We start from the raw sequence: 24,743 nt of genomic DNA on the forward strand, positions 1-24,743 counted from the left end.
AAGTAGCCTCAAACACAAAGCCTATTACAAGAAACCTACATTATCAAACAATCTCGTTTCCTTCCTCCAGCAAGCGCCCCTTTGTGGCACTGTTCGTGGCACGCAGTTTTGGTACTCTGCTTCTAAAAATCACCATAAAGCAATTTTGAACAAGGAGCTTGGATTTTCCTTTCACAAATGATTTTTTTTTTAAAGGTAAGCAAAGCTATGCTTTTCTTTGGCTTAAACTGCAGTATGAGTTTCATTTTCAACATGGTCGCATCCTGCGATTCATTTATTATTGGAGATGGGCCCTGAGTGAATGAGACATACTGTGTGGCTGTTTGACCTTCCCTTTCGTATTTCCTGGCTTTAAAATTGTGGAAGGGAATTGGGACCGGAAGGATACATGCTAGGAGCAGAAGAACTGCCTCTGTAATTACAAAGTTGAGACGCACTAGCCCCAGCTCTATGAGTACAGACAGTATCAATGGCAGATGGTGACAGCTCCAACACGGGCAAGGCCAAGGTAACCTAGCAGAGTGTGCTATTGACTAAGAAGACCAAGAGAAAAGAAAGTTTTGTTCCAAGTGGCATTTATTTCTTTTTCTCCTGAGTAATAGAAGGAAGCCTAGTAGATGGACCCATCACCTACTAAGGGCCAGCGTTACTCTTGAGGCTTTATGTCTCTTAGAGGAAAAACTATCATGCCAAGCCTATGAATCATTTCTAGGGTGCCAATGGATGAACAGAAACATTGCTTTTTAGAAGTATCTTTAGAAGTAAGAAGTGAACAGGCATGACAACAACAATGACTCACTGACCGACTAGGGAGAAAAATAGGCATATTATTGGGGAAGTATGACATAGAAATAGTCATGGACAGCTTCTGATTCAGTCCTAAACGTTAGGATTTCTCAATTAAGATAACAATATAGAGAATCCAAGCAAATGCAAAGCCATCATGTGTGCTTTTAGCTAAGTCCTTTAACCTTATCAACTGACAAGCTACCTAATGGATCTTTCATGCAAATACTCTTACAGGACCATAGGAAACAGGAATTTTATCCAAGAAGACAGAAGTCATCTTTCTGAACATCATTTCTCATGGGAAGTGGGTCATCTGTCTTTTGTCTACTTAGCGTGACCACACTTAGGTCAGTCTCATGTGGAAGCTATCAGGATGAAACATGTGAGTGTATCTTGTGGTCATACTGAAGAAAACCCCTCTATTTTAGAGAAGAAAGTAGGCATATCTAAGTAAAACCTATAGCTGGTGAAAAGCAATGAACATACAAGGAAATCTTGCATTCTGGTTATCATTTTACACAAGCATGCAATTTTGAGAAAGATGTTTAACAATCTGTAGGTCTTGTGTTTTTTTCCCCCTTATAAAGTAAAATGTTCGAGTTAAGTGTTTGTAATCTTTTTCTTTAGAGACCAAGGATTTTTCAGAGTTCCAGCGGCTCTCAGAGGTCAAAGGGCATCAAAGAACAGGAAGGACTCTGGGTCCCTTTTTCTTTACTTTTCTCACTAGTCTAACCAGAGTATTTCAGCTTTTACTGCTTTTATTATTTCCTCTTTTATTTAACATTTTTAAACAAACTTCTAATTTTGGAGTAATGTTAGATTTATAGAAAACTTTCAAAGATAATAAGGGCTGTATACACCCCTTGGCCAATTTCCTCTAATGTTAACATCTTACATTACCATAATACATTTGTCAAAGTAAAGAAACCAACATAATTCACTAATATTAACTAAACTCCAGACTTCATTAAGATTTTACCAGTTTTCTCACGAATTTCCTTTTAAAGTTTAGTGAGATATTGTTCCCTAACGAAAGTTCTGAGACTATGTCATTCAAAGAATTTAGAAAGTATGGGAGAGACGTAAAAGACAATCTAGTACCTAATTGAGGCTTTCTTTTTGATACGATCAGAATTACTGGAAGACCTGAGTTAGGAATAACTTCCCGCTTTTGCGAGTCAAAGCTACAGAAACTATGGTTCTGCACCGGCATCACTCAGAGCTTGTTAGAAATGAAGAATCTCAAGTGCTCCTCAGGGCTACTGAATCAAAACGTGATTCGATTTTTGAGATTATTTCCATAAACCCACAGAAAAAGCTCATTTTAAAGACTATATAGAATTTCATTTTACGACAATCTCCTGCTCTATCCTTCTGCACCTTTCTTTACCATTATCTAGAGGCAATCACTTTTAAACATGGGAGGTGACGTTTCTGACATTTACCTCCATCATTTTATATAGCATGCTTCTATGCTTGACAACTTAGTGATATTACACATCATCTATTGATCTCTTTTTATTGTTGTTGGTGATTTAATGCTACGGTCCTCCTCATTCACATTCCCATAACTTCCCACTGTAAGTGTATGGCTATTTTAGTTACATCAATAGAAGAACTTACATTTTCACTATATAAAATGGAATTCTTTAAGAAATCAAGTGTTACTCTAGAGCAGTGTTTTCAAAGTGTTATCTGGGAATCTTTCAAGGGACCACTGTGGTCAAAACTATTTAATAATAATTATTGAAGACTTTTGTATGGTAGGATTTTCCAGAAGCTCCATGATGTATGGTATCACAACAGACTGAACACACACACAGATATGAGATTTCAGTTGTCTTCCATTGGGCCAGACATTAAAGAGATTTGCAAAATGAAAAACAATGCAACTGTTCTTATTAAATATTTTTTGTTTTGGAAAATAATTTTTTTCATAAAAGCATATTACTAATCTTAACATGCAAATGTTTCTTATTGTTACTTTTAAATGATTTAATAAGTACATATTTGAATATTTCTCAGTTTCAATTCCTAATATGATGAATATTGATAGATATAACCCATTTGTAAGAGTCAAAGAGTCTCTAAGACCAAAAAGTTTGAGAATCACTGCTCGAGGCTAATAATTCACCTTGTCAATAAATTTCTCTTGCATTTTAGAGATAATCCTCTTTTAATTATTTGCTTAGGATGTACCTCCCTTAATTTTTTTCTATATCCTTCATTGCACCTATCCAAAACCCCTCAATCTTATTCCTCAAGCAAATCAAATATTCTAGCAAATTGATTTTTTCCCAGAGACCTCTGATCCTGAGGATTCTATTTTATTCTCCAGTCTAAGCTGGTCACTCTCTTGGTCTACATATCTTTTGCTCTGCTCTACTCCTCTGCAGCCTCCCTAGGGGTGATCACTTTCAAATAGTTTAGAAATGCTGGGTGCACAGCCCTTGTGCTAGGAGCTTCTTTGCTCCTCTGCTATGTTGCTTGCTGTGCTTCTCTAATCCTAATTTTTTTCCTGTATCAAGTCCCTTACTTTGCTCAAGCACTCCCTTGAAAAGTTTCCTAAGAGGGCATGGGAAGTAAGTTTTTAGAATCCTTGCATTGTCTGAAAATCTTTATTCCACTCTTAGATTTTATAGGTATATTTGCTGAGTATTAGAGTTGTGGTTGAATATTCTTTCAGCATACTCAAGTTATTACTGCACCGTCTCTTAGGATGTATTGTTGGAAGAACACCATAATTCTGATCCCAATGGAATTCATCAGAAGCTTTTTGAAAGCTTCCAAAATTTACTATTATTTATTCTTGTTATTCTGAATTTTTATAGTAACGTACCTCTAAGTCTTTATTCATTTGTGCTGGATAATCATGCCTTTCATTTTGCAGAAGCTCTCTTGCATTATTTCTTTCACACTTTTCTCTTTTTCTCTTCTCAGTATCTAAAAATTTTCTTAACCTAACTCTAGACTACTTTTACTAAGACTTCCAAAAAACTGTTTTATTCCTCTTGTCCTTTTAGTCTAGTTTCTGGAATATTTGCTCAATTTTTGTTTTCAAGTCTTTTCTTGTATGTTTCTTATTAGCTGTCTGATTTCTAAGGGATTTAAAAAATCTACATTCTTCTTTTTCTTAATTGATGGGTGCCTAAAATATAAATATACAATTTAACCAATTGAGTTTTCTTCATCAATTTCTGACACCAAGTCATGGAAGCTTCCTAAAAAATATTGGAAAAGTCATTCTTTCCCTCTCCAATGGAAGTGTTTAAATAGCACTGGGGTTGTATGTTCTAAGTTATAAGCCCTGATATCCTCTAATTTCCACCAAAATCAAAATGTTTTTTGAAGGAGATAAATCATGGCCTGTGAAGAGCAGGAATTCTTAAGTTGTATGACTTTGGCTGGGTTTCATTGAGTTAAACTCAAGGGGTAAGCCAGGAGCATAATTTCTGCTATTCCTCCAAAGTAACCTGATAACTATGATTCAGAAATTTGCATTAGGAGACACTCAAAGGGAAGACAGAAGGTGTCAGCTATGAGGAAAGGTGGGAAGATAATTTTCTTATAGAAACAGATTAACCCCTGAGTTTGGTCTTTTTTGATTTGAGTCTACTCATTAAAAGAGTTTGGAAATATCTTTCTGATGATCAGGACTTGGATCACAAACCTTCCTCAGGAGCTGTGTGAAGATTAGTACCAGCCAAGCCCTCTTAGCTAGGGCACCTTGAGGAAGAGATACTTATCTGGGCTGCTGGGATCATCTTCCCTAGGTAAGGCACACAGTTGCACAAATTGGTCTATAGATGTCACAGGAAACTGGGGTCAAGGAGAACCAGAGACTCCCATGGCACCATGAAGCTAAGAATCCATGATGAAGGTCAAGGTACCAGTTGCTCAAGGTTTCTCAGTGCCAGAAGGCTCAGGTGAGTCAGGTGCATAGGCATTTGAATTCCAGGACTCACAGGACAGGTATTGACAGCAGTTGTAGGGAAGGGAGTCTCTCCTTTCACTGAAATAGCATGGATTGGTGCTCGTGTTGACAGATGTTGCTGAGTTGTTCACAGCTGCTTCTTCCATTTGACACAATGGTTCTTGAACCTAACCAACACTAGTGGCTCATCAAGGGTGGGGGTTGAAGTTATGTACTCAATCCGTGCACATGGTCTTTTGGAACATATCTTCCAACACTCTAAACTGTTCCAGGGTACCCTATGTGGCTCCAGTGAGCACATCTTGGCTTTGCTGATATGAGATCCTTAGGGAGCACCATAGTTTAATCAGCTGGGTCACTCCTGAGTCACACCATAGGGTTTCAGTTAACTCTGCATCCTTTTACCTTTCTTACATTTTTGAATCCTAAATAAGACTGCATTAAAAAAGGAGGCGAGGGGGCTGGCCCGGTGGCATAGTGGTTAAGTTCGCATGCTCCGCTTCTGCGGCACAGGTTCAGATCCCAGGCGTGAAGCTAGCACCACGTGTCAAGCCACACTGTGTGAGCATCCCACATAAAACAGAGGAAGATGGTCACAGACATTAGCTCAGGGCCAAGCTTCCTCACACACACACACACAAAGGACAGTTCTACTGCTTTAAACAGCTTTGGAAAGAAGTCATAAACTCAAAAGACACTTGTAACTTAAACATTTTAGGACTACCAAAGACGCTGAAAAGTTGAAAAAAAAACCATTTAAAACTTACAGATACTAATAGTTAAAGTTTCTTCTCAACATGTTCCAGATACTGTGGTAAGTGCTTTACATGCGTTATCTCACTCAGATCTCCTAACAACCACGTAAAGGGCACATCCTTTATTATCTCCATTTTGCACATGAGGAAATCCAGGTGTGGAGAAACCAAGTAACTTATCCAAGGCCATAAAGCTACAACGACCACTTTCAAAGACCCAAACATTGGCAGACTGACTCTGGAAATCAAGCTCTTAATCATTACGCTAGTCAGATAGAGTAAATAAAAATAACTGGACTATTGGATTACTTTGTAGAAGTCTTTAAAAGGACTATTTCAATGCATCTATAACAATGATTAATTACTCTATCAGGTGTTCATACGCCAATGACTGCCTGGTCTACTTAGCAGAACACTTTAGAAAGTAAGCACAAAATAAATTTTGTTCAAATATGCCAGACAAGGCTAATGATTTTCTTTATTTTCTTTAACATTTTTTATGAACTCCTGGAAAGGTTCCAGTATGTTAATGACTTTCCTGTCTTAATCTTGCTTACTTTATTAATTTGGTCAGCAATTCCTTATAGACAAACTAGGTTGCAAACTTAAACCAGCATAACTCTTATCTGGATGACTACACGTTCTGAATCACTGGACTACAAATTAATTAATGCAGATATCCCTGCAATCATCCAGTGCTCTCTAGTCAGTTCCTTGAAAAGGTGCATGCTACTCTCTTATTGGCCTTAAAGTGGATTCAATGCTAAATATTGATTTAGTAAGAACAGAAAGTGAATTTGCTACAGAGTTGATAATGGAGAGCTGGGAAAGAATAATATCGCCAATTTATAGGACTTTACCATTTACAAAGTACTTTTACTTGCATTATTTTATTCCTCAACACCCTGAAAGGTTGGCAAAGTAGATATTATTGCTACTTCTCCACCTTCCTCCTCTTTTTTGATAGACAAGGAACCCATCTCAGGTCACAGGACTCACCTATGGCCACAGGCCAACTACACTGGGGTTTGAGTGCAGTTCTTCTGCACATTCAATCTGGGCTCTTTCCACCGCATTATGCTGTAGCCCACTGGGCAAATATTTGCAGAGATATATGGACATTTCTATCCTGCAGAGATCATAAACTCTTGGTCTGTGGGCTGAATCAAGGCTTCAGATCTGTTTTGCTTTGCCTGAACAGTTTTCAAATTTGAATTTGTTACTATTACTTAAAAAAATTGGAAGAGATTAAATTAAATCTAGAATTTTGGCATCATATGAAAAAGTAGTTAATTTGGCAACAATCAATTAGAGCTGAGTAGCTACCTCTTCCTTTGAAGTAGGCACATCTATTTCAGAATGTCACAGTCTCCACCACTCCTTATTATAACCCAGTACTGCATTATTTGCCATTTATCATCATAAAGCCAGAGTGCTTCTTCATTCATTGATATTACCTATCTGGTTCCTGATAAAAAGGAAATTACCTATGGGACTGAGCAGATACTGTTGGTAATTTCCTCAGCCATCTTGAAAGGGTTGTCTTCTTCATCTTTCTAGCTCTGGTTCCCGACATTCATGTGACAACCATTTTGTCTTATTTTTCCTTATCAAATTGTTCCCCTAATGGAACAGAGCTAGTTGTGAAATTGAGGATTTCTTCTCCTAAAAATTCCCATAAGTTTCCCTGGAGTTATAATTTAATAGTTGAAATTATATTAACCCTGTCTGGAGTTACTAGAATTATCTCCCATACTGTTTTCAAGTCCATTTAAAAATATTATGACTAACTCCTTTTCAAACTCCCAGCCTCCATCCCCATCCCAGGAAATTCTCTGAGATCAGAAGTTTAGTCTGGTTCATCACTATAATCTTCGTGCCAGGGATGGTGACTGGCACATGGCAGGTGGTCCATAAATATCTCTTGACTGAATGAATAAAGCAGGAGTAAGGAATCATAACTGGCATTACTGGAACCCTCTCCGTGTGGTCCTTCAGACACAGCTGGCTGTTGGTGTGGTCTGATTTATGAATAGAGTCCAATAGGAGATTATCAGGCTCGTGGGGAATAAGCCATTTCTCAGATCCAGAAAAGAATCTAGCTTCAAAATTTGTTACCTTGTTTATTGATAAAAATACTTCAAAAAATATAAACTTTTGTATTAAACTAGCTCTGTATTTACAGAAATTCTAACCTTTAAGAAAATAGAATATCTTTCTTAGACAACTAAACTGATTTGCTTATATCTTCAATCCACACTGGTTTCCTTTACTGTGATAAGGAGAAAATGGCTTTCAGCCCAGCCTGCCTCTATTTTTAGGGTCAGAAGTTTTCTGTGTATGTCTCAGGGCTGCTGAACAGCTTTGCTGTCAAGAATCACTTGAATTTGCTTCACTTTAGTCTTTAGCCACCTGCTTACAACTTATAAGAAGAAAAATTGTGGCATGGACACTTACACCCAGCTTCCAGTCACTTTTCAGGATGCCTTCTTGATACTCAACTGCCCTCAAACACTCTCCTTTCCTCTCTCTGCTTCTTTCCTCCTCTTACTCTTCCTTCTTCCTTTTTTGCTCCTTTCTTATTCCCTGTCTTCTTTTAGTCATGCCCCCCTCCTTTTATTTTTGGTGAGGAAAATTGGCCGTGAGCTAACATCTGTTGCCAATCTTCCTCTATTTTATATGTGGGATGCCACTTCAGCATGGCTTGATGAGCAGTATGTAGGTCTGTGCCCTGGATCTGAACCCATGAATCCCTGGCTGCCGAAGCAGAGTGCATGAACTTAACTACTACGCCACTGGGCTGGCCCCAAATTATGCTTTTCAATGCTTTTTCTTTTTAAATATAGAGAGACTATGTCTTGTTTTCCTCACCATGGTGTGCTTTAAAGGGCAATAACAAAGCTTAAGGAAGCACACAGGTTATTTCTTCAGCTCTCAGACCTTGGACTCCTTTGTTACTCAGCATCCTGTCCCACACAACCTAAGCTACTTTAAACATGAAGGATTCTCTCTATACCCATTTCCCTTTTTTTCTGAACATTTAAAATACATTTGAACTTGAGGTGTCTTTCTTTTTTTAAAAAAAGTGGGTTCCTCACTTTGCTTTTCATGATATCACAGAATTTTAGGTTCAAAGAAACTTAAAAGATAATCATGTTCAGTCGCCTCATTTTACAGATGAAAAAACTGAGACAAGGCTCAGAGGGATTAAGTTTCAAAACCAGAACTAAAATTTGATGTTCTGACTCCTAGCCCAGTACTCTTTTCTTTACTATTTGAATTGCCTATTTGTCTTTTTTTATTTAGCTACTTTCCTTCTATTTCAGTTAAAAGAGGATTTCAAAATATTTATCATTCTTGGAGAGTAGGTTTGGTTCTGTGTGCTAGGGGAGGGAAGTATGCGGTGCCCTGGAAGGAAGTCCATGCAATAAAGCACTGTTGTCTTCTAGCTAAACCTCTTTTTTTCTTTGCTTCATGTTTCCCTGTGGAGTAACACAGCTTGCCTCTCTCTCTGCTCATCACTCACTCTCTACCAGGGAGAATGAGATAAAGAACTGGGTGTGGATTGCGCAACCTCTCTGCCTCCTGTCCCGCTTCCCTCACATTTTATAATCTTGCATGCTGTACATTTCACGGTTTCTGCTATACCTGTGCTGAGTGGGTAAATTGGCCTAATTCAGGGGAAAACATTCACATGCAAGATAATAGCATTGGTATGATTAGGCTGTGGGTGGTATATCCGTGAGGGAAACAAGAGAAGAGGAGCCACTTGAAGGCACCATGTAGAGGAAAATAGAAAATTGGAAGGAATCTGGCTTGTGAGAGATTAGTTCTCTTTAGGAGTGAAAACTGTCAGCTGTCTATCTTATTATAATGATGATGATTTCACACAAACATGTTGATGCATGTACGACGTGGCTAGACACCATCAGTCCAGATAGATCATACTGAAGTCTTCCTCATTTCTCTCCTACTTGTCAATCCAAAAGAAAATGGAATTTGATTTGGTCTAAAATATTTACTTTAAAAAAAGCCATGCTGATTTATAATGTTTTATGGTTCAAATAATTAAAAGGAAATTTTTTCTGATATTTGATGCTAAGATTTGAGAAATTGGAATAATGAATTAGGAAAAAATCCCAGCTGAGAGAAAAAAAATCTTTAGCTGGAGGAAAATTTAAATGTAAAAGTAACTTAAAACTCAATCACTATATCATCTTAAGAAAAATTAAAATGAAAGAAAAATATAACTTCATTCCCATTAAAAAAAAAACCCCAACTCTATCAGAAGATGATGCTTTGGGGAAATCTTTATTTGTAACTGTGTGTATGTGTGTGTGTGCGTGAAGATGCTGCTTTGGAGAAATCTTTTTATAACTGTGTGTGTATCTGTGTGTTCTGCACATTCTAATTTGATGTTTTTATGTTTTCCACATGCATCATTGTAATATTGATTCCATCATTTTAACCATAGTTTATGTATCAAATATCAAAATAAACACTATACAAAAGAAGTTCCATTTTGTATGTCCATAGTCCTTGTCAAAATAAAAATGGATTTTCCCAATGGTGAAACTGTATCCTGTTAAAGATTTAAGTAGCAAATCTAATGTAAGTTAAGTGTTTCTTTTCATATCTAGAATAGTAACACAAGGTGACATTCTTACCAAAGAAGTGAGGTTATGTCCTTTAAAGGATAACTTTCAAAGAGAGAAACAGAGCTAAAGTTGTATGTAATTGGATCAACTAACACGGAAGTACCGAAGAGAAATGTTCCAGCCAACAATGATATTCCGGGGTTGTTTATTTAAGTCTCCTTTGTGACATTCTTTATCAAATTCTGCTCTATATTCCCTAATTCTCTCTCTCCAGTGTCCTCGATGTCCAATTGCTAAGTAATACCTTCTTGATTAGCCTAGCTTCTGTGAAGCATGGAAAACAAAAGAGAAAAGACAGTCATTTTGCTATGTGTTTATAGTTATTGTAAAAAAAAAAATCTTTTATATGGATGATCTCACAATTAAAAACCAAACGTATGATGGTGGCTTGCTCTCTTTGAATTACATTTACCATTCAACTCCCAACATCACCACTCACCTTGAGCCCCACACCACCACCTACCTACTATCCTGCCTTTCAAATTTATTACAAAGTATTGTCAGTAATTCATCCTTTTCCATCTTTCTGCATTGGACTATATGTTCTCTGAGAGCAGAGTTTTTTTCTATCTGGTTTGCAACTGAACTTGACTGGCACATAGTACATAGTACAGTGAGCTGACTGAATGAGTCAACTGGGCTTCATTAGAGCCCTCTCAGAACAATCTTCAGAACACAGTTTGCTGCTTGCGTGGGCTCAAATCTGCCTAGAGGGAGGACTGTGTTTACGGATGGAAGCTTCACAAAAGAATAAGCTCTTCTGCTGCTCAGAGAAGAGTATTTCTATTTTGAACAAACTATTCTATAACACTGATCCAGTTGACTACACAACTTTTGTAAATTGCAAAGACAAATGGACCTACCAGTATTTCCTCAAAAGACAAAAAGATGAAGGCCATATGATAAATTCCAAGTACCTACTAGAAAATAGCATGAGACACTTGTATTTTCTACCTCATAAGACATATTGGCGTTGTTATCTACTCAAACTGGAATATTATTTTAGTTGAAATATCAATTGCAGTTTTGTTTTTTGCTGAGGAAGATTGCCCTGAGCTAACATCTGTGCCAATCTTCTTCTATTTTTCAGTATGTGGGCCACCAGCACATCATGGCCGCTAACAGAGTGGTGCAGGTCCACGCCTGGGAACTGAACCCGGGCTGCTGAAGTATAGTGTGCTGAACTTAATCACTAGGCCACCAGGGCTGGCCCTTCAATTGTAGTTTTGAGAGGATAAATATGTTAAGGCAATAAAACAAATAAAAACAACAAGAAAGACATTTCAGTGGAAAGGAGAATGTTCCAATTGAGTTGAAGCAATTTTCTTTTAATGGTCCTCTTTTTGTTATTTTGGGGTTTCCTCATCCTTTCCTTTCCCACAACAATCAGCTAAGTGGCCTGCTGGGCTCCTGCTTCTCACTGAATGAAGCAGCAGGAGAGAAGGGAAGTGTTTGGCTGTAGACAATACCACCGTTGGACAGTGAGAAATTTGTTGTGGAAAACTCATCTAGCTCATTTGGAGAGAGTGAGTTTGAAAACAAAATCATTTCCTAAGGGTATTCTAAACCGCTTAGACTGCCGTTAGGGTTCATAAAATAATGGAACTGAATCAGTGCAAGAAGATGAGAGAATGAGTATGCATTGCAAATTATGAGTGTGGATGTTTTTGCAAGAAGTATAAAGAAAGCTTTGTCTGGCCGCATACCAGGGCAGAGATTTTCATTCACTCCAGGGTTATATATTTGTGAAGAAATGAAACAGCAAACTTACTCCCCAGAACCAGGCTCTAATTATGGGGGAACAGCCTGAGATATCAAAACTTCATTTTCTGAGGGTTTTCTTATCATGTAATCCCAAGTCATTTGATAAAATTGAGAATTAAGGAAGATGGGAAAGAGAACGCCAAGAATCCTAGAATGATTCTTGAACGCCTAGAATCCAGAATGTCCATGCCCACTAAAACTTGCCAGCGCTCAAAAGAGAATCTTGCAGACGTTCATGCGGAACCGACTTCAGCCTTTTATAGACCCAATTCTGTAACTCTTGATTTTTGTTGTTGTTGTTGTTGTTTAAAGTAAAAAAGCAGTAGCTATGTAAAATGTTGAATAAGGGCTATTGGAGGAACAGAGAAGTGACAGCAGATGCTCTGTGAGCAGGAAAGAAAGAGAAACAACGGGCAGAGAGAAGGGCTTTTAAACACAGCAAGCTGGCGGAAGCAGAATGAAGATAAGCAGCCTTATATGTGTTTTCAAGCTATTGAAGCTGTTAACGTTTTCAGCTTATGAAATAATTGATGTTCATATAATGATATAACTAATTATTAGAAGATATTGGATAAAATATCCATGTTTATGAAGGAAGACCTCAGAAAATTTTTATTTTAGAAAGGTTTATTTTGAAAGATTTCCATTATAAATGGTTTAAATAAAAACTAAAGTTTTGGGGCTGGTCCCATGGCCGAGTGGTTAAGTTCGCGCGCTCTGATTTAAGTGGTCCAGGGTTTGGATCCTGGGCGTGGACACGGCACCGCTCATCAGGCCATGTTGAGGTGGCATCCCACGTGCCACACTAGAAGGACCCACAACTAAAATATACAACTAAGTACTGGGGGGATTTGGGGAGAAAAAAAAGCAGAAAAAAAAGAAGATTGGCAACAGTTGTTAGTTCAGGTGCCAATCTTTAACAAAACCCGAAAAACTAAAGTTTTGATGCTTACAGAGAGAGGCTGTCAGCTATTTATGGTAGTGTGGCACAGTGCAAGGAGCACAAGCTGTAGAATCGAGGAGCTTTGGGGTGTGTGATACTGAGTAAGTTTGACACTGGGTCTCATTTTCCTCATCTGTAAAATGGGCTTCATATACCTACCTAAAATAGGGTTGTAATGAGGATGAAATTAATTAAGTTATATATTCTGAATACCTAGCACATAGCAGAAATTCAGTATCTGGTAGTTGTGTTAGTGAAATTGCAAATCCCCCACAATGGTAAATAAACGATGCATGTTGAATTTCTCTTATGTGTGATTAGGCAACATTATTCAATAGGGTGCTAGAAATCTCTAGCTAGGAAGCTGACCTCAGTCCCTGCTCTGTCCAATTTTAAGGTTATGAACTGCAAGACCTCCAGATCAGCAGAGCATCAATCATAACCTTTGGGCAGTTGACTTGCTATGGTAACTTGCATTGGCCTTTTTACTCTTCTGAAAGATGGATGTGCCATCGAATTAAGGAAAGGAAGAAATAAACACAGTATTTGTCAAATACAGTTCTTTATTTTTTAAAATAAGTATTTCAACTAAAGCTTTTCAACCAAGTCATTATGGTGGAAATGTAGCAATAGCAAAATGATTATTCCTTTTCATTTGGCCTAATAAGTTCACGCAGAACTTACGTATTAGGAACTTTAAAATATGCAACTATTTTTGATCTACAAAAATGACAACTTCTGTGGTTCAACCTAATCATTACTAAAGCAAAACTAATTGATTCAGTGCCTCATTTTCTTTGTAGAAATGAGACAAGAATAAAAGGATGCCTAGAGGTGAATATTTTGTATTATATATTTGTCAAATGATTTATATATGGAAAACTATACAAGGAAGTATTTCAGGGGAGGACATAAAGTTGTCTGTAGTATCTGCTGTCCTCATAAGCTTGGCTTCATAGCCAACAACTGGTTTCTCCCATTCAGGTGTGATTCAAATCTGAACTCCACGCAATTCTTCAGCTTCAGAACAGGAGATTAGTTTATGCTTCCTAACCGACATTGTATGCATTTCCAAATTGCACTGAGTAGCCACTGTGCTTTCTGTATTTGTGACTTCTTGACTTTCCTGGGCCCTGAGAACTATTTCTGGCTCTGGGTAACTCAGAAGACTAATGGGACTTTTAATGAGTGTTATGAAAGTAGCTGAGCTACTGACTTAAAGATGATGAAAATTGCTTTTCCTCAAATAAGCCCTTGATTTTATTTAGACTTTAAAGATTTCTTCTGGAAACACTGGGATACCTTGATGAATTTGCTAACTGTAGATCCTGGTGTAGTAACACCAGCAATTAAAGAGGTAACGTTTTACAGATATCTTTAGAGTAACTATTAAGCCCCAAGTTTCTTCAGACTGAAGATTTGCACCTTTCTTCTTCAAGAAGCCATTTCATCTAAACAGAATCTCCTGCCTCCATTGGCTAATGGTAGAAATTCAGAATCATTAGCTAAATTAATTGTTTCATGTGGTTGGTCTTTGGAACGTTATAACTATAAGGGAATTACTGAGTTGAGAGTAATTAACCGGCTGTACTTCAAATATATTCTAACCAAATGGTATACCTGTCATTCTTAAGGACCACTTAAAAACCACCAAAAGAAAACTGTTGATGAATCTTTGTGCCATCAAAATAAATCATCTAGAACAGTTTAAAATGCCTCATATCTGTATAATTCATATCACCTCAGAATCTGAAAAGTCATTTGGGATACTGCCATTTAAGTATTACCCCAGTGACCCATAGTTTCAAAGGAGAAAGTAAAAATTAGGAATACCTTTTCTAGGTTTTTAAAGCTCAGAAATCATAGAAGCAGGAAGAGAATGCATGTGACTGATGTCTAGGACTCATATGTTAGACCAGGAGTTGAAAATTCAGACCCCTGAACTAGAGCCGCAGAGGTACTCAGATGAGTGGAGATGGCACAAGGTCTCAGGGTCAGAAGGACAGGCGGCCTGAGAAATGTGGAGAACTTGAAAGCAAAGAGCCTTTAAAGGGGCTAGCCACCACTTAGCTCCACTGCTTGTGGTCCTATGGGAATGTGGTCCCAGTAAAGCCAGATACTGTGATTTTAACAAAATAGAGATGTGTGGAATTTTAATGAAATAATCACATCTTTAAATGTTGGTAACTAATTCAAACGCTAAAGCCTGTGAGTCAAATAAAACACATCTTGGGCTGTCAGCAAGCCACCTCCGGATTAGACTCTAACATCCTCTGTAGCTGTATAAATGCTATTAAAAGTGAAGGATGGTGACATGCTGTCCTTCATCAATATTTATGACCAGTAAAAGGAAATGTTTTTAGAAAGAAACTAGGGTATTTCATTAATCAACAGATAGTGTGTACCCACTAGGTTGCCACAACATATTCATTATTAAGAAGATTAAAAAAGATAGATGTGTTAGCTCACTTTCTCTGGTATACAAACAGGTTAGTTGAGAAAAAAAATTATTCCCTGATAGGGTTGCTAATTATCATTATCGAGAATGGAATACTAAGAAAGGATCAAAGTTGTATATAACAGGTGATTCTATAAAAGCTGAAGGTGGAAGGAGACGACTTTTCAAGTTCCATCAGGCATTGTTTATTATACAAAAAAAGGGGAAGGGAATAGATAGCATGAAGAAAAGAAAATATGAATTTTTTATTATCCTAGATTGTTGGCCTCATATATGTTTGACAAGGCTGAAATAAAAATTTTATATGGATGTAGGTTAAAAAAAACTATGGAGAAATGTACAGATGCTATGAAATAATTTGTAGTTCCCCGAGGGATAAGAAGAGAAATGTACAGAATCATAGAGCACCATGTGTCATTTAGCTACTCCAGACAGCACACAGCATCTGCTCAGTGGATAAAGAAACGGCAAGGAGTTAAGGGTCCGTTTCTATTTCTGGCATTGATTGCTCTGGGACTTGGAGGAACAGAGTGTCACCTTTTGGCAATCAGGTCACCCTGTATGTTAAAAAGAGACAAAGTGTATCCCAAAGGCATTTTGTGCATCGCTTTGACATCTATAAACCATTTGCAGATTTTTAAAATGAAGTCTACCACAAAAGCCGAGAATGCTACTCTCCCTCTCCCTAATTGACAGACTTAAGGAAGAACTGCAATGGCCAGCCACCGATGAGATGTCTATTGGAATATTCTTGTTTGCCTTACATCTCTGTTCATCCTAGAACCCATCAGGCTTATAGCCAAGCAACATTCTTTTTATCCACTTTGGCTATGCATTTAATTTAAATGAAAAAGCCGCTCTAGGCAGATTCATTATTCAAATTGTTGTCTCCACACTCTCCTTTGGAAATTGAAGCATCCATATATGTAAGGCTGCAGTTAGGCAAACAGATGAGTAAGTTACAGGCCCAACTATCAAGCATGAATTGCATAAAGTTCACTGTCTTCATTTTGCACGCTTTACAAGTTGGCCTTTGCTGGCTTTGAGTGAGACGCTAGCTTTATTTTTGAATCATGTTCTTACCTTCATTCTTTAGAAAAATATAACATAAATGAGGAATTTGAAGATTAAGTTTATAGATAAAAATATACTTACCTCTCTCTTACAGCTTGATGCACAATATGGAAAATAACACTTTTTCTTCCTATCTAATTATGCATGAACCATCAAACCAAATCCCCAAATAAAGGCAAACACAAAAAATTATCCACACTTCACAGAAGAAACCATTCTCTTCTATTACCTAATGCCTGGCTTTCCAGAAATTACATGAGTTCATGTTAGTTAATGTAATCTATTATCTAACCTTCTTGGGAATTGACCTTAGTAAGTACAAAGTTCTCTCAGTTCCCATCAATTCAATTACATGGAATTACAAATATATTTTGTTTATATATATATGTATCTGTATACACACACACACACACACACACACATGCTTCTTTTGATTTCGAAGTGTGATATAAAAATCAGGGTCCTAGAATATAAAACAGAGAAGAAGGAAGGGTTATCTTGCAAACACTTGGCTGCATTTCACACATGGAGCCCAACACAAGACATGTACTCTTCACAGATATTAGCACTTTAGCAATATCTGACCGGGGTAAGAAATGGATTTTTAAAACAAAACTGCTTTGCAAGTTGTCTCTCTCAAACCAATTCCTGCAGATACGTACCTTCCGGAGAGGTTTGAGCTTGGTCTCCATGATGAAGTCATACTTGCAGAGCTCGCAGCAGCGCGTGTCTGAGCTCTTGATCCACTGGTGGAGGCAGGACTGGTGGACAAAGCGCAGGGTGCCCGTGCAGCGACAGGGCGTGATGAGGGGGCTCTCTTCATCCCCTTCGCAGTGACAGATCCTGGGGAAGGACACAGCAGCCTGGATGAGCTCTCCCAGAGAACATTTCTCACGAGCGGATTTCCTCCCTCACTCATACCAGGCAGTATCAGAAACTGCAAGCTGAGGTTTAGAACGCGTGCACATTTCACTCCAACTTGATGCTAGAACTGAATCTATGCCCAATATTAATTTTCTTTCATTTGTGTGGTCCTTGCTGGAGTTTTAAGTCATGTCATAGACCATTAGACACTAGTACGTCAAACATGTACTATTTCATTCCTGCACTGAAGCCAATTTTAACAGCACAAATATTGAGCTATACCCCAGCGTAATCTATTTAATAGGTCAGTGTCTATGAGTTAAACTTGCTTTCATATATAAAAGCTATGACTTATAAGTATTCTAGAGAACGTTGTAATCTGATAACTTCATTGTTTTATTTTGATGATCGTTTTATAGGGGCATGGTGTATAATTTAATAGTATGTTATTCTACCAATGTGAAAGAAATCTGAAAAATTTCAATATGTTAGCAAAGAATAAAATGAATACAGAAAGTCTCAGCTTGGAAATATTACAAAGATTTCCCCAGGAACATGCACACGTCTTTGGTCACAACAAATGGCCTAAACTGTCAATAATCATCATTGTTTAAAAGTCACAAAAATTACTGGTTACGTAAAGTTCAAGTACAGTAAATCCTATTGTTTTAAAATGTTAATTACTACATCTTCCAAGGAATTCAGAGTTCAACTAGTTTACTGAATTACTGTGAATTCTAGTGTCATAGATTCACAGTCTATGAAATCTTCATTATTCTCATCTTCAAATTTTTAAAAATAATTTGTTTTCCTCATTGGGTGAGATAAGGGTTTCATATCTCAAGGTTGTGAACTGAACTCTTAGCGCTTCAATGATTCTTATGGTTTAACCAACTGATAGAAGTTCTTAATAAATTTGATTAGAAATATTGCTTGAAATCTCAGAAATACAAATGGAACATTAAAAAAAATATTTGTATAGTTACTTTTCCGAGCTGTCATGGTGGCAGGCTGGAAGAATGAATGAACAGCTGCTGCTGCCCTTGCCTTTTAGGTCTATATGCCTTATTCTCCAGAAGCATGAGTTTTAAAGAGTGGATTTTAAAAATATATTTATCTTAGCTGTCTCCCCAGGGGAAATGAAATGGTTGCTCAGATTGCTACTGTAGTAAGATACAGGAATTGAAACCCAACACTCCCCTAACCTCAAAATAAAGAAGTATAACAGTACACTAGGACATGAGTCTCTTTTTCATAAGTAAAAATAAAGTAAGCAAAAAGGAACATTGACTTCTAAAGTTCTCCGGGTGTGAGCGGTGGGATGAGAGCGTAGGGAATTCAAAATCAGTGTCTGCTTTCCCCTGGACTGAGGTAGGAAGCAGTGAGCTTGGAAGTAGCAGCACATATAAAAAGCTGATATGGTGGGGAAAAACTAAAAATTATCTGGGAGCTTATTCTTTAACACGAGAAAATATCTCCTCTTTCCAAATGTGTACGTCCTAGGGAACACGGCTTAGTATACTTGTATCACACGTATTGCCAATAGAGTGTTGATTGCATCATAGGTGCTCAGTAGATGTTTGTTGAGTGGAGGAATTGTTCAGTCAACAAACTATGACTTATCATAAAAGCAACCATTGAAAGCAAATCTGAGTTTCTATAACACTTCATTTTGTTGTAATAGTTATTTTTGGAGCCATTGAAACCTAACGAATTGTACAGCATGAGAAATTGATATTACTCAAGTCCTTGAACCTCTTATCTCCCTGCCTCCACACGAAGATACTCCCTTAGATCAGGGGTCAGCAAACTATGCCCAATTTTTCCTGCTGCACGTTTTTATAAATAAAGTTTTATTGGTATACGCCCAAGCACATTTGTTTATGTACTGTTTAGAGTTGTGTTTGTGCTATAAATGCAGAGTTGAGAGTTGCTGTGGGGACCATCTGGCCACAAAGATGAACATATTTGTTATCTGGCCCTCTACAGAAACATTTGCCTACTCCTGCCTTAAACAAGGCAATTCTGAGTTAAAGACAATGTATGACTATTATCAACAATAATGAAAACAAAATTTACGAAAACATCACTGCGACCTCTGCAAATAACAAAAGTCGAAGTAAAGGTTAAATAAACAAGCAAGAAATGAAAATGAAAGTCCCTCCTGGCTGGCCCTGAAGCCCAATGATCCATGAACAGCCTGCAGGGATGGGGGGCAAATTTCTCATTTGAAAAAGAAAAATTTGCCGTTAACACTATCTGATAATTCATCGCTAAAACAAGATACTGTCAAATGCTGCACAGCTGCCGAGATCATTCTGAGGCTCTGATTTTTTACGGACATGAAAAAAGTAATGTATTCATAAGCAAATTTAACAAAGATCTTGCTGATTACTGAGTTCCAAGTGACCCCTGAGCAGTATACTGACTGTCACCCAACTTCCTAGACCTTACAGATTCCTTTTTAAAAATTTCTGCTGAAACTGTTACCTGAAGCACCGCCAGCAATATCATTTTTTCCTAAAATTAAGCTTATTTCTCATACGGAAAATCAAAAGCTTAGTTCATTTTCATTCCCATTTCACAAGATTTATTTTTACATGATTTTAACATTTTGAACTTTTTCTACATTATCCAACTCAAGTTGGTGCCCAAGTGTCTTTTTCAAACCATGTTGAGATTGTTCTAAATGAATTTAAGGGCTAAATATCAACTTCAATATCTACTGGAAATAAAAAATAATATGATAATGTCATTACAGAAAGAATTAAACAATTCTTAAATTGATATACTTCACATAAACCACAATTGCCAAATTATAAATGAAAACATAAACATGTTTTTTCCAATAGAATAATTGTGTAGAGAAAATGATTTTAATACTAAAATAAAATTGCACAGTAAAATATTCATAGTTTCAATGTATTTTTACCTTATGGGAAATGGACACTTGGAAGTGAGTGATTCTGTAAATTCATTGGTGATCTACATTGATACCTGTTACCCAGTGACAGGAAAAAGCTAAATTCACAGATTTTATTGACATTTTAGTATTTTAACTGGCTGCTTACAATCTAATCAGCATATGTTGAGACTTTCACCATTTATGACTTGAATAAACTTTGACTTCCTTATAATTTCTAGCTTTCTGTGAAGACCAGACTTCAAATGCTATTTAGCAAATTAAATTTTGGAAATGTGTGTGTGTGTGTGTGTGTGTGTGTGTGTGTGTGTGTGTGTGCTTAAAGTCCCTTCCTTAATGTTTGAGTTTTAAGAAAAGTAGGCTTTTTTTGGTCTTATGTATCTTAAAATGATTTCCATTCTTCCCCAGCCCCTCCCATGCCAAGGTTTCTTGGCTCTGGCAGAATATTTGCTTTCCATAGTTTTTCTTAAATAATTCATCACTAAAAAAAACTTTATGAAGGCTATAGTGATTATGTAAGTTTGGGATTTTTTTTTTCATTCATTCACCCATCATTTCATTCATTCACATTTTCTTAGTTCTTGCTATAGGCAAAGAAAATCAGACAATAGCATCAGCATATTGCGGGAATTGAAGGGAGAGAAGAACCCGGAGGCAGATACCTCATTTGGCCAACTATTACAATCATCTAGGGATTAAGAACCTAGACTGAGGTGGTGACTTTGGGAAGGAGAAGGGAGATTCTCAGCTTGCAGAGTATGCAGAAATCTCTGAGAACTTTCCTTGGTTTCCATGACTAGCTGTGGCAGCAAAGCACATTTACTTATGCGACTCCGAAAGGCGGGCATCCCTGTGACCTGCAGACAGCATCTCAAGTGCAGGCCTGTGACTCTCTCTTCCTATATTCCATGCCATTTTTTCCCCTTCTCTTTTGGCAAATCTTTCTGATCTATCCCCTCAATTTTCGACCTACAGTTTTCTCCATTCCCTCTCCAACTAAATAATTTTTAAGCACAGTAATTACGGATACTGCTATATTCGTAATATTTTAATTTGGCTGTTGATCTTTACTCAAAATGAATCATCATGCTTCAGAGTTTGGCACTCATTCTTAGCATTCACTTTACTAAGTTAAAAAATGATTAGAATACATGTTGGACAGAAGCCATATTGAAAGATATTTGCAGTAGATGAGAAATTAGCGCTCAAGTAAATGAGTGAAGAGAGCTAATCTCTCTCTCTTTTTGAGAAATATAGCATAACAGTGAAAGGAGAGCAGATCAGGGAAAATTTTATTTTTAACAGGGAAAACTTGAACTTGTTCATGAGCAGCAGTGAAGGTGTCACAGAGAGGTAGACATTTAAAAACACAGTCAGGCAAGAGAATGCCCCATTGTTAAATGAAGGATCTCGAGAAGTCAAGAAAGTCTGGGGAAAGAAAGTATGGTAGAGGAATATCTTTGGACAAGTGGAAGAATACACAGGAGGGAAACAGCCATCTTTTTCTCTGAGCAAGAGATAGAGGGAAAATGATAGGTGAAGATGAAAAGCTAGTGAAGGCAGAAGAAATTGAGTTAGCTGGGTCTGCGAGGTCTTATTAACTTCTGTGATATAGAAGACAGCACGTATGCTAAACAGAAGGCAGGAAGGCATGGGGTTAAGGTCTTATAGAGGCTGTAAATAATTAGAAAAAGCCACTTGGAGAATGTGATGGAAAATTAACCAAGCATGAATATTAGAATTGTGGAGCAGCCGTGAGGTCCCTGGTGAGATTAGACAGCACGAATTTATAGTAGACGCTGTTAGCATTGCTTTGTGACCTGGCAGTGTTCAGCAGTCAGAGAGCAATCCTACAGTTGGAAGCACAATCTCACAGTCTTCAGATCACTAGGTCAGAAATGGGAAGGACAAAGGAGTGAAGGATTCCGGTGCATTGGAGGATACAGTGTGAAAACAGTTGGTCATAAGGCCTAGGCTCTAAGGGAACAGTTTGGTGAGTGAAACCAGCTGGTGGGAAATGGATGGATTTGAGAGACCGTAAGTCACAAGGACGCTGAAGAATTGATATTGAAAGAGGAAGGAAATGGTAAGTTGGTTAGAGCAAATGCTTGTAAGGCCAAAGTCGTGAATTCTGACTCCATACAGGTGAGTTAGCTTCTGACACATTTAAATCCCCAGCTCAGTCCAGTCACAGACATGTCTCAAGGAAAGCTGGGTGAGGGAGTCTATTTAGATCTGTATGCCGGCTGGCCTCAGACAAGGTTTGACACAGTTGCTTTTCTCAGCTGTGAATTTTTATATGGCTATTATGAGGCTCAAATAAGATACATGAGAAAATACTACAAAATATAAACACTATTCCAAAGTAAGACATTATTGCCAATATACAAATGATCAATAAAATCAACAATAATTGCTGCTAGGTAACAAACGTAATGCATTGCATGTTTTTATAAAAGCAATTTTTTGTGTTTGTCTTTCAGTTTATAGGACTCTCTCATTTTCCACCTCGAAGAACTGTGATGTAAGAAAGGGAGACATTTCTTCCATCCACCTTACTACTGAGATTACTTTTCTGTTAAGCTACCAACACCCTCCTTATAGTCAAGTCCAAGGACCTTTTCTAGATCTTCATCTCTCCTGATGTTTTTTTGCATTGTCGACTAACCCTGCGTCCTTGATACTTCTCCCTTTTTGGCTTCTGTGACACTTCTCTTATATTACTACCCTTAAAGTTGGGAAAAGTGGAATCAGAACAGCATATAAGATGATTGTAGGGATTGGAATAGTGACTACTTATGGAGGACAAAAATGTTAGCATTCTGGAGCCTGGAAAGGTGAGAAATGATAAGGGAGATACGACAGATGAGATGATAATTTGATATGGTAGGATAGATGAGAGATCATGGTGAGAGACGATAGGGGAATAATATAGAATTTAACATAGCTAAGTTTATGGCTGAGACTCTTCCACCATAATTCAAAATTGTAGGTCAAAGGGGCACCTTTTAAAGTATGAGTGTAGTATGTTAACTACTCTTATTGTAGTGATCATTTCACAATATACACAAATATCAGATCATTGTGTTGTACACCTGAAACTAACATAATGTTATATGTCAATTATATCTCAATAAAAAAATAAAATAAAATGAGCATAGTAATTTGGGGACAAATAAAAAGAAATGCCAATTTCCATATCGGATATCTTAGAGGGACAAAAAGGCAGGGAAGGGGAAATTATATGACAGCTCTGTTTAGACATGTGAAAGGCTATTGGGTGAAAGGGCAACTGATCTTGTTCTGTCCCACAGCTGGATCCAATGAGTAGAAGTTAAAAGAAACAAATTTCCATGAAACATATACACATATATACCCAGAGCTTTCCAAAGATGAAATGAACTGCCCCAGGAGAGTGTGAATTTCCCAACATTGAAAGTATTCAAGCATAGCGTAAAAGGAACTCACCACACAGGAGTGATTAAACTACATGACCTCATATTTCTTTTCCAATGTTGCAATTCTGTTATTCTTCCATTTCCACAGACTGATTTCTACACCTCTTCCCCCCATTTCTTTGTCAGCATTTCCCCTCTGCTTATCCTGGAAGTTTTGTACTTAAGCCTTTTATTTTTCCTTTGTCCACTGACTACCCTAGGGAGGCCGTCTAGGGCTTCAGCTTCAAGTATTACTCCCAGACTTGTGGTTTTAAAACATCCATCTCCAAAACCAACCTCTACCTCTTCAATAGCAAGAAATGTCAGCCAACTCCAATAATGTCCAACTGCAGTAATGGGGTATTCCCAGTGAGACACTACTTCCTACATCTCACCATCTCTAAAATAGCTTTTCTTCCCAAAGATGCCGTTCCATAAGTATCCCATTCTCTCAGCTTGCCTTTATCTGAACCTTTCATGTACTTCAGACTCTATATTCAAAGTTTCATCAATATTCCAATATTTTTATCCCTCGCTGTTTTTCTTACCTTGTTCCTTTTCATCCTCACTGCCATCTCTCTAGTAGTTTTGAATTGTCAACAGGTACACAAACTGTCTTTAAGATTTTGCTCCTTTAAAATCATTCTTAAAACATAGTTTTTCAGGCCCTCTTAAAATACTGCCACTCTCCAAGAACTCTATAATAAATCAAATAAAATCCTAATTACTTCATGTGGTTTTCACATGACCTTCCATAATTTGGATTTGTCTTACCTATCCTACCATATTTCCCTCTAACGCCCAACATACAGGTATAGGGGCATGGTACAGAACTTACCAGCAGACTGTGAGTTTTGCCACAAAGAAGTTTCTGCTGTGCCAAGATATTGATTCCTCTCAGCTTAGAGAGCAGTTTAAGGCTCCTAGGTATGTTGGCCATTAACCACAGTTGACTCAGAAATGTTATCATGTTCTATGTGTGTGATGAAGTAGAAAATGTTGGGAAACACCGGTGTGATTGTTAAAACTATGATCAGCATTTGGATCATAGTTCTGCCCATCTACGTCTGTTAAATTACTTAATCTCTTGTATTTTCAAGTTTCTCATCCATAAAGTAGGAAAATAGTAGTGTCTACCTCATAG

At 37.5% G+C, this 24,743-nt stretch overlaps 1 protein-coding gene across 14 annotated transcripts in view; it reads right to left on the reverse strand.

Moving 5' to 3' along the window:
- The window catches only part of MARCHF1 (membrane associated ring-CH-type finger 1), a 768,319-nt gene that overhangs the window by 34,285 nt on the left and 709,291 nt on the right, over positions 1 to 24,743 (reverse strand). For all 14 annotated transcript variants that reach the window (XM_070505020.1, XM_070505012.1, XM_070505015.1 and 11 more), the window contains one exon: positions 17,038 to 17,218. In XM_070505020.1, the coding sequence (XP_070361121.1) occupies positions 17,038 to 17,218 (181 nt within the window). The remainder of the gene's footprint in view (positions 1 to 17,037; positions 17,219 to 24,743) is intronic.

Source organism: Equus asinus, chromosome 3 (assembly GCF_041296235.1).
Source record: "Equus asinus isolate D_3611 breed Donkey chromosome 3, EquAss-T2T_v2, whole genome shotgun sequence".
NCBI classification, from domain to species: domain Eukaryota; kingdom Metazoa; phylum Chordata; class Mammalia; order Perissodactyla; family Equidae; genus Equus; species Equus asinus.